The 11,404-nt window shown below is 36.7% G+C and overlaps 1 protein-coding gene across 1 annotated transcript; it reads right to left on the bottom strand.

The window, feature by feature from the left end:
• Positions 1-2,859: 2,859 nt before the first annotated feature.
• On the bottom strand, positions 2,860-9,909 carry LOC129267242 (homeobox protein dve-1-like). Its single transcript, XM_054904976.2, has 3 exons — positions 9,779-9,909; positions 6,844-6,952; positions 2,860-5,774 (listed from the first exon to the last, which is right to left on the bottom strand). Exons 2-3 carry the CDS (start codon positions 6,947-6,949, stop codon positions 5,503-5,505), a joined length of 378 nt encoding a protein of 125 aa, XP_054760951.2. The 5' UTR covers positions 6,950-6,952; positions 9,779-9,909; the 3' UTR covers positions 2,860-5,502.
• Between the last annotated feature and the right edge of the window lie 1,495 nt (positions 9,910-11,404).

The raw sequence follows: 11,404 nt of genomic DNA, 5'->3' as shown, positions 1-11,404 counted from the left end.
CATGCAGCTGGAGGCGCAATAAGCCAGTTCGTAGTTCCTTTCTGTGTACGATCAAAAGATTCTGGGCATGATCAGAGGAACATGGTGGTTTAAAATTTAATGAGATAAGCGCCAACTTTGATGTCTTGATTATTCATATATTCTTTTGAATTGTGTTTTCCATTTACATCCACAAAAAACAATAATGCGTCCTTTGAACGACTGGTATTTCACAGTTTGCCAAGTACATCGTGCAACAGAAATGCAACAAATGCCTTCATAAAGGGTTCATTGGTATGCAATTCTAGTCACCTGGTCTATTCAATTTATTCATCCTGCTATGTAAGGCATGCTAACGTAATATCTTGCTTTGAAATCTGCCTATCACAATGAAAGAAATGAAAGGTAATTTGACCAAAATTGTCCATGAAGTAACTACGAACTGGTCTATTTCCATAGAATTTGTTGAGCTGCTAGGAAGCTGCAAGGGATAGCAGCAGTAAGCCAGAGGGCCACACCCTTGATGCCAGGGCAGGCATGGTAAACAAGCACAACTTTTTCAGACAGACTAAGTTATTTCGTTAACTTTGATTTTATGATATGTATAAATAGACGATTGGTCTGAAAGATGAATTATTTTGATACCATGATCTACTTTATAGATATTAGTGTTACACGATTGAGACTGATCTTGCTGTTACCACTGTTGTATAACAAAAGCAAGTTTAATAATTCGAAGAGAATATGAAATTCATTGATATCTCTTGTATTTTCTGATGATTTTAGACAACACTTTGAAATGTACCTTGTATGATATCTTTGATAGTTTCTTACAAGAGAATTTACCATGATGAGGTCATTTAAATATGAAGATTTAATGGAAGGCCTTAAAAACTTGTGTATATGTTTTTTCATATGCATACTGTAGTTCAATTTGTCCAGAGTGAATTTTTTTATCATGAAGTGTATTACTTGAAAGTCAAGACTGAAAAGCAAATTGCTTTTAGAGCAGAGTTGTTTATTCAGGAAGTACTATAAAAACAAGAGAAGCAAATTGCTTTAGAGCAGAGTTGTTTAACCATGAAATATATTACTTGAAAGTCAAGAGAAGCAAATTGTTTTAAAGCAATCTAAACAAGCAAATGAAAACCTGATTGTTCTTAACTCCCAAGATGTAATCCACCTTAGTCAGATTCCGACCCCTAAACTCCCACTCTTAAACGAAAGTAGGAATAATGTGGATGCGTATTTGGAAAAGTTCTGCTCGCTGGAACTGCAGGCTGTCTACAGTACCATGCCTGACCTGGCATCAAGAGCATGGCCCTCTGGCAGCTTCCTAGCAGTTCAACAGATGCAGTGGACATTGTGCTTCTAGTTGTATGCATGCATTGCCCTAGCTTGCCTGGGTTTCCAAGCCTAGCATAGATTCACTCTACCATGACAACAAAAGAGTACCTGACTAAAAGAAAACCCCTTGTTCCCATTGAAGCTTAGGAATTATATGTACCTGCTTTACCTGTCTATTACTTAATGAGCTTGCAATGATTAAAGTTGTTATGCACTTTTGAAAATATTGAAATTAGCGGGTGGGTAATTGGACAAAGTAATGACTGAATCACACAGTAGTTAGACAACTGTTTGACTAAGGGGTTTACTTTTAGTCATCTCAGATCATCTGAATATTAGAGCAACCAGTATTGGAACACGTGCCTATACACTGGCATTAACACATTTATGTCTGCATACGAACATTATTATACAGCAATTTCATGGCAAGACAAGGTCCATTTTGAATAAGTTATTACTTTAGTACATGTATGTATAATACAGATCGTATTGAGTATATCTATTTGCTCTTTGAACAAAATCATGATTATGGCACAAAAATACAACATAAGTTTACAAATAAATTCATTTAAACAAAGGTTGGGGAAAGTAAAATATTTCAGATCCCTAAACAAGTGCTGAAATTGGTGTTTTATGATTGTTTTTTAGCATCCATCTTGGTCGATAATAAAGCTTTGTTCACTTGTTTTTTTTTCTTATACTTAGAATCCGAAGAGAAATATGCTTCAAGTCTAAAAAAAAAGAAAAAAAATGTTCAAATTTTGCCGACACACTCAAATAATAATTCAATATAATGTCATGATTCAATTATGAATTCAAAGACTCCAACTGGAGTCAAAAGTGAAATTACCAAATCTTATATTGTACAACTTGAAATCTGATAAATAAAAAAATTGCAATTTAAGATTTCACTGCTTGGCAGATGTCTATTGAGATTTTAGAATAACTCAAATTAGCAGGCCTCGAATATAGGCGTCATTGTGCTTTTCATCGACCTCAAAGTGTCTGAACTAGCTGTAGTTGTCGGCCTGAAAATCAAGAATATCATTAGTTCACTATTTCAATTGACTAACAGGTTAGGCACTTAGATCCTTGTAATTATGGAAGGCATGGTTGAATATTTACTGTGAAGACAAAAAGATGCAATATAACTTTGAAACATATACAATTTTTTCTCCTTTGTTAGAATTTTCCAGGGATCTCTTCAAAAGTTGAGACATAATCTGTACAAATGTCCTGGGGGCCGTTTCATATAGCTGTTCGTAAGTTAAGAGCGACTTTAAGAACGACTGATTATCCTTTCTTACGCGCTAAACCATCGCCTATGGTGTATACCATTTACCAAAAGAAAGGATCACCAGTCATTCTTAAAGTCGTTCTTATCTTACGAACAGCTTTATGAAAAACACACCTGGGTAGAGTATAAGAAAAGTCATATCGTTTTTTTTTTAATTGTTGGGTTGATGGTGATCACATAAGTTTGCATGGAAGTTGCAGTTAAAAAAACAAACAAGAGAAGAAAACTCAATCATGTTGAAATTAATTCATTCAGTGACTTCATGATTATATTCCGCTTGAATGAATATAAAATATTCAGTCTCTTCTGTTATAATGGTCATAATCATCATCCGATATATCAATGTTACCATTTTCCAAAAGGTGATTAAGGATCCCACCTTCATAATACCTATGAGCTATATAAAAAATGAAAAATCTCACTTTCTACTTTGATATTTTTATTATTTCATGATATAATGCCCAATACACAAATTTCTGAGTGTTTTAATGCTTCACATTTTCCAGTCCAAATAGGTATTGTTTTGCTTGTTTATTTAGAAAGAAAAAAAGCATCCTTTTTCATTTCAACTAAACGCTGATTTTTGGGGGTAAGTTTACGATCAGCATTTCTGCTTAGGAAGTATAAACACGGCAAGAATTCATTTTTTTTTTTACAAAAGTTGATTGATTGATTGATTGGGATTTTTACCTGATTGCTAAGAAAGCATGAATGCTTGTAAGCAAGCAACCAGAGGACCGACAGCTTAAGGTCCTCTCCGAAGGACCTGGTAATGAAGATTAATGCCTTACCAAAGGGCACTAGCGCACCAAGTGGGAATCGAACCCGGGTCACCGAAATACGAATCCCCCGCTCTACCGACTGAGCTAGCTGCCTCTTTATTTTCAGCATTTCGATTTAAAAATACTGAATTTGCAAATTGCTCATCCCAATATTCATTCTGTAGATCATATTCAACTACAACCAGAATAAATACAGACTAAATGCCACCGCTCACTTTACGATTTGTCTGCGACCCGATTTTGGAATAAGACGTTGCAGAATTTGATGCTAAAACTGAGACATGGAATATCTTGCTCTGTAGAGTTCTAAATCATCATACAAATACCAATGACTTCAAATCTGTGACCATGCTATCATCCTTAGTATAAAAGTGAATTTTATATCTAGTCGTAATGACATCATTGCAATCGTACGATTGGCTATGACTTGAAACTAATTTGGACTTTTCTCTGTTTCTGTTTATGGTAACTCCCGTAGGAACTTGTCAGGACAGCGTTGTGCTGGTAAACGCCAAGCTGGTATATAACCAATTACCTAGGAAACAAAATAAAAGCTTGCAATTATCAAAAAAAATTCTATTAGTATTTTTACAGTTAATTTGAACCTCAAATAAAATTCAGATACATGTACTCGGGCATGTACTTATCATTGACATTGTCAGAAAATGAGCAGAAGATGATTTTTTCTGAAAGCAGATCGTAGACCAGTCATAAGATGTGCGGTGGCCTTGAGAGAACACTTCTATGACAGTGTAATAATTTCATAAACATACCATGGAACCAGCCCATTTGTAACCGGGGGGATGGGGGCTGGCATAGGTATCCGTGGTGGTGGGGTGGGTTAATGAGTGCAAGAAAGTGAGACTGTTAAGTAAGATATTATCATTGAAGGGGTTCATATCATGTTCCCCTTCTTACACTCCACAAAGCTAAAGTAGACTGCCGAAGTAGATTCTCTTAAAGCGCCCTGTTATTGACAAATCATGGGGAAATTGAATCAATACGAAATTTGCAAAAGGCCAGTTGACTTGCATAATACGATCCGTCCGTCATGAGACCCTGTCGGACTAATGGCAATGCTATAGAAGTTCGGACAGCACAAATTTGACCGAATTTGTGATCGTTATTTACTTTGGGTCGTCGCAGTTCTCGTTTCCAACAATCCCAATTCCTAGACTCTTAGAGGGTCTCTTAATTGCCAAACCAAAATAACCTCTGTGAAGTTACTTGTTTCAAAGTGAAAACATGCAGTTTACTTCTGGTTGGTTAGTCTACAGACTATCGCTCTCCTTTATTAGACCTTTCAAACATGCCGGCATCTATTACATAACACCCCAATGCATGCAGCCGAGTGAAAGACTTGAATCCCTTCTCTGTTCTGAGATTAGCCTTGATTTCTCCATGATTTGTCAATGAAAGGTCGCTTTAAGACAACAAAAATCAGACTACACAAATCAATTTAGCAACATTTGACTCTAATAGAAGATGGCATGAACACATGTTTTTGCATATTCTAGTCTGAAATAATGCTTGAAGTTTTCTGGATTCATGATTATTTGTTTGACTTAAGAAGGTTGTCTTGCACAGAGTCTATTGTAGTTGCCTCCCATTTCCCGAAGTTACTGAGGAATCTGCGTTCCCTGTACAACATGACAAGGAGATATCATTGCCTGGGTGCAAAAGATCAACCCCACAGGTAGATTTTTAATATCGTCCTTTCAAAAGAGTTCATTGCACTATGAGTGGTCCTCCTTCGAGGAAGGCTGGCTAGCTAGTGGCTACCACCCGGCTGACGATGGATTGTTGTTTGGCCCTCATCACGGAGCAAAATGACATTCAAGCAACAGGTCACTGGTTTTTAATATTGTTCAGTCCTAGTGGTCTTCCTACAAGGAATGTTGGTTTCCACCGATGTTGGATTGTTGTTTGTGTTTGGCCATCCCAGTGCAAGTTTTCAAAGGAACCGTGCTTCTCAGCCAATCAAAATCAAGGAATGTTGTCATATCCGACAACTTATCAGACGAAAAATGTTGATGAAACGCTTCCCCCCGAATCAATAGTCTTTATCATATCGTCCTTTCAAGGGAGTTCATTGTACTATGAGTGGTCCTCCTTCAAGGAATGCTGGCCGATGGATTGTCGTTTGTGCTTGGCCCTCTCATTCTTCCACCAGTTCTTGAGATGCATGAGCTCGACGGGCTTCTTGCCACCCTTCCTCGTCTCCATGTTGTTGAGGACGTTGCAGTACTGGTGGAGGAGGCCCTCTGGAGGGTGCGGGAAGTCCTGGTACCATTCCCGCAGGAGGGGTACCTCCAGGGAGGGGTGGAAGGTGACCTTGGTGTTGCTGGTTTCAAGGTGCTGTTCTGGACCTGGTATAAAGGTGGAGACGGAGGCATGGAAATAAGTATATGATATTGACTGGCCTTGAGGGGAACATCAAATATATTACCCACAAAAGAATCATATTGGCAAGAGTCTTTAGACGAGGGCAATATGGTTCTTTTTTATTCGATGTTCCCCGAAAGAAAAGTTGGTCAATAAATTTATTATCCAAATCAGACATCTAGAGCAAAAATCATGAAAGTGGAGATATTTCTTTCAAGAATAGGGTTTTACTGTGTTATGTTTATATCAGGGGCCAGGCTCTGCACTTTACCATTATGACATACTTGTAATTATAAGATCGTACTTGTAATTATAAGATCAAATTTGTGAAGGATACATTTATCGAATTCATACCATTACAAATCAAGTTCAACATTTATTCAAAGTTGTCTAGTGCCCTCTTGTGACCAAGTAGGAATAACTGATTAATTGTCAGTTCTGCAAACTACTCTACATTAATAAATTTGCATTGAAATGCTAACATTTTTTTTCATTCATTTGTCATTCATCACTGTGTGTGAATAATCAGTCATGCGTAAAGTTGATCAAAACTTATAATCATTTTCATAAAACACTCGCCAAGATGACTTATTGAGCGGATCCTAATACATACCTATGGCAAACCAAAAATCATTATTTGATATCAAGAATTAAATTCATTATAATAAGAATTGCAATTTAGTTGATACAAAATGATTTCACAATATGATGAATTTGATTTCTTGATATTTATTTATATAAGAAACATATTTTTTTATATCAAGCAAGAAGAATGATAGAACGGATTGCCATATGCTGGCTTAAAGGGGAAGTTCACCCTAAAAAAAAGTCTATTGTAAAAATAGCCGGAAAAATAATTGAAAACCTTGGTGAAGGTTTGATAAAAATCCATCAAAGATTAAAACAGTTATTCATTAAAATTTATAATTTCCTATAGAAAAAAATATGACACTGATGGATTTCCATAGAGTTACGATTGATTGGATCAATCGTGACTCTTTGTAAGACGGGCCCCATACTGACCAGTCCCTTTTAAATTTGAGAAAGACTTACTCTTCAATCTCTGCATGTTGAAAGTTTGGTACCATTTTCCAAACTCCTCGCATTTCTCACTGCTGATAGAAGCTTTGTATTTGGCGTTCGCTATGTAGGAAATCATGGACTGCAAAAATAGAAGAAACAAAGTTTTTAAAGTTCAGTTTGTTTTCTTTTGTCTCAACAATTAGAATTGTCAAGTCTGAAATTAATAGTAACAAAAGAAATGTTATTTATTCTTTTGAAAACAAACACAACCAATACAGTTCCCCCTCTTTATCCATATATTTTTATTACTTTTCTCCTTCAATCCCCACCAAACATTTACTCTCCCACTCTCCTTTCTCTTTATTTCTTTCTCTCCCCCTCTATTATCTTTCTCTCATTTGCTTACCCCCCCCCCTCTACTTTTTTCTCTTTATCACCCTATTTGATTGTATTTCATCATGTTTCTGTGTGTTGTCTTATGGCATGATTTAATCTTACTTTACGTCATCATGTGCATTAGAAAAAAATAACTTAATGAAAAAAAGGGAACATCTACAAGCATTAAGCTTCTAAGGTTTCATCCATTTTTCTGTTCTATGCAATTTATTCATGTAGCATATGAATTAAGAATGCTTGTAAATTGTACGTACAGTATTTACATCACCAATTTGTGGAAATGATGATAATAGTCATTTTTATACAGCGCAAAACACATAACAAATATCTATGCGCTTTAGAAAATAAAGGAAAGGAAGGAATGTGTTGGTGGGTTCACTTTGTTGAGGTTAGGTACAATCTAAATAAGTAGGTTTTAAGGGCTGTTTCGAATTTGTTAACTGAATCAATAGTTTTCAGGGAATTTGGGAGTTTGTTCCATAAAACAGGGGCTGCATGAGCGAATGAACGTTCACTTTATGATTTTGTTGATATTGGAGGAACGATTAATAAATTCGTGCTTTGTAAATGTAGATGACGTGTTGGCTTATACACAGTGACTAAATCATTTAAGTATGAAGGAGCAAGTCCATAGAAACATTGATATATTAATAAAGATATCTTAAACTGGATTCGAACTGGGCTTGTAACCAATGTAAATGCTGTAAGACAGGGGATCATAAAACCTAAATGAAAATCTCATTCTCTCCCATAAGCATTTTTCCCCATCCATTACTTGCTTCTCAACTTTATAAAACAACAAAATCTTACTTATCAAAAACAATTTTTAAAAAGTAATAGAAATTAAAAGACAGCCAAAAAACTGAATAAAATAAGAGAGATAAATTCAGCTTCTTCACCTTGAGTAATAACTAACCAATGATTAGTTGAGTAAACAAGATAATATGAGCTTTCATGGAATCAACCAGTTGGCATGGAGTTATGGTGAAGGATTACATCAGGATTACCCCGCCAAAATGAGCTGTGCATATACTGCCCACTGGTCATTGAAAAGGGATCCAATATCATCATTAATGTGAAAAACATTCCTTAATGCTATCTTCCTGTTTGCAATCATTATTTTAACAATCATTCCCTTATAAAAAGTCTGGTTTTGAGCCAAATATACTGATGATCATGAAGAAGGGTGTTTGTGTGTGTCTTGGGATCTCTTCAAGGGAATATGATTTTTACATAATCAAAAGACCCATACAAAGTCATGTACATGAGCTAGGGATTACTTCTTTTTTTCTGTTCCCTTTCTGAACCCGTTTTATAGATGCTGTATTTTGAAATGGAATGATGAAGAAGACAAAGGGCATATTCCATCATAATTATGTTGTTGTCTACCCCTGACAATAATAGACCGAGTTGGTGATTAATAATGAGCTTTTTTTATGGTGATGTGCCCGTCTGTAGGCCTGCATCTTCCTTTCTTTCATTCATTCCTGCATTCTTTCTTTCGTCCACCCTTTCATCCTTCATTCAATCTCACTACTATCAACTCTTCTGTTCATCTTCCTTTCTTTCATTCATTCCTGCATTCTTTCTTTCGTCCACCCTTTCATCCTTCATTCAATCTCACTACTATAAACTCTTCTGTTCATATTCCTTTCTTTCATTCATTCCTGCATTCTTTCTTTCGTCCACCCTTTCATCCTTCATTCAATCTCACTACTATCAACTCTTCTGTTCATCTTCCTTTCTTTCATCCATTCCTGCATTCTTTCTTTCGTCCATCCTTTCATCCTTCATTCAATCTCACTACTATCAACTCTTCTGTTCATCTTCCTTTCTTTCATCCATCCTTTCATTCTTTCTTTCATCCATCCTTTCATCCTTCATTCAATCTCATTACTATCAACTCTTCTGTTCATCTTCCTTTGTTTCATCCATTCCTGCATCCTTTCGTTCAGTCCATCCACCCATCGCTACTACCAATTTCTGCTGATCTTTCTTTCGTTCAGTTAATCCTTTCATCCTTCATTCGATCTACCCATCATTACTATCAACCTTTCTGCACATCTTCCTTTCTTTCATGCATTCCTGCATCTTTTCTTCATTTCAGTCCATCCATCACAACTAGCTCTCAACCTTTCTGCCTGTCTTCCTTTCATTCATTCTGTCAATCCTTTCATCCTTCTTTCAATCCACCCATCATTACTATCAACCTTAAATTCCTGCCCATCTTTCTTCCTTTCATTCATTCCTGCATCCGTTCTTTTGTTCAGTTAATCCTTTCATCCTTCATTCAATCTACCCATCATTACTATCAACCTTCCTGCACATCTTCCTTTCTTTCATGCATTCCTGCATCTTTTCTTCCCTTCAGTCCATCCATCACCATCCATCACAACTGTCAACCTTTTTGCCTATCTTCCTTTCATCCATTCTGTCAATCCTTTTATCCTTCTTTCAATCCACCTAACACTACTATCAACTTTCTGCCCATCTTTCTTCCTTTCATCCATTCCTGCATCTTTTCTTCCGTTCAGTCCATCCTTCATCCTGCCTATATCATGATGCTTACCTGAGATAGAGGGCATATCTGAGCTAGCTTAGACTGGTTATAATCTTTGAGAAGTTCCACCACTGTACACCTCACCGCTTGATCTGTCCATTCTCTCCAGGTTTCACTATCACTGCAAGAGACAATTTGTGAAGATCGAAGAAAAAGTTGTACTGCGAAATCCCTAAATAGCGTGAAAATCATTCATTTTAAGAGCATGGGATAGGGGGGCATCCTTCGAGATCGATGGTGAACTACAAGAAGTTTAGGGACCCGGGTTTAGGGAACAGGGGTTGAGAGAGAGTAACTGAGGTACAGAAAGGGTAGAGGCAGTAGAATGCAGTAAAGGACTGCATTAGCAGCGTAAGAGAGAGTGAGAGAGTGCCGGGGAGGGGGGGGGGGGGGGGGGCTGGAGAGAAGACAGACCGAATGATGGGGGAGAAAGAAACATAGAGCTAGAGATGGAAAGAGAGAGGGGAGGGAAGAAATAAGATCCCTTCAAAAGAGTTACCTGCTTTTCATTAATGAGGTGCATGAGCATACATTCTTTCTTCTTATTTGAGAGAGGCAAAGAGAGAAAGAAAGAGAGGGTGGGGGAGGGACTAGAGTGGATGACAGATCTCTTTTAATATTTAGCCATCTGATTTTGCCCTATAATTAGATATAAGTGTTTCCCTAACTATGACATGCACAGTAAAAACAAAAATAGCACGTTGTTTAAGCCTGTCAATCTAACAACAAGTTGTTTAAACTTTTTTAATTAACTTTTAAACAACTTGTTTAAAAAGTTTGGACAGTTGTTTAAAAAGTTTACACAGTAGTTGTTAGTGTGACAGGCTTAAACAACATGCTTAAAATTTTAAACAGCATTATTACAATGTGGATTACATAGCTTCTTAATGACAACAGGTTTTCACTGACATGACTTTTCCAATATTTATATCCCTACAAATCATATTTTATATGGTGAATCAACATTGAAATATTATGCAGCAACATTAACATTACAAAACTTGCACTACCTCAATATGTTCAGTCAAGTGCTTACTTTTGGCTAAAATTAAAAATAATAAGAAATGGAATTAACTTTCAACATTTTTCAATCAAGGAATTTAACGCATACATTCGTAATTCCGAAGGTTCGGTTATTCCGAAGGTTCGGTTATTCTGAAGGTTCGCAATTCTGAAGGTTCGTAATTCTGAAGGTTCGTTAATCCGAAAACGGAATAAGGTTCGTAATTCCGAAGGTTCGTTAGTCCGAAAACGAAATGAGGTTCGTAATTCCGAAGGCTCGTTAATCCGAAAACGAAGTGAGGTTCGTAATTCCGAAGGTTCGTTAGTCCGAAAACGAAATGATTAACGAACCTTATGTCGTTTTCGGACTAACGAACCTTCGGAACAACGAACCTTATTTTGTTTTCGGATTAACGAACCTTCGGAACAACGAACCTTATTTCGTTTTCAGATTAACGAACCTTCGGAACATCGAACCTTATTTCGTTCTCGGATTATCGAACCTTCGGAATAACGCCACAAATGTTCGGATTAACGAACCCTTTTACGTTTTCGGATTAACGAACATCGAGGTATAGGCAATTTACGTGTTTCGGAATTACGAACCTTCGGAATAGAACCTTCGGAATTACG

The sequence above is a fragment of the Lytechinus pictus genome, chromosome 1 (assembly GCF_037042905.1).
Source record: "Lytechinus pictus isolate F3 Inbred chromosome 1, Lp3.0, whole genome shotgun sequence".
NCBI classification, from domain to species: domain Eukaryota; kingdom Metazoa; phylum Echinodermata; class Echinoidea; order Temnopleuroida; family Toxopneustidae; genus Lytechinus; species Lytechinus pictus.
This window is presented reverse-complemented; position numbering and strand designations above follow the sequence as displayed.

Bases quoted from the DNA above. Each gene is read 5' to 3' on its own strand.
- LOC129267242 (XM_054904976.2), bottom strand. From the start codon at position 6,949: ATGATTTCCTACATAGCGAACGCCAAATACAAAGCTTCTATCAGCAGT. The intron at 5,775-6,843 runs GTAAGTCTTTCT...CCTTTATACCAG, and splicing joins CAACATGCAGAGATTGAAGA to GTCCAGAACAGCACCTTGAA.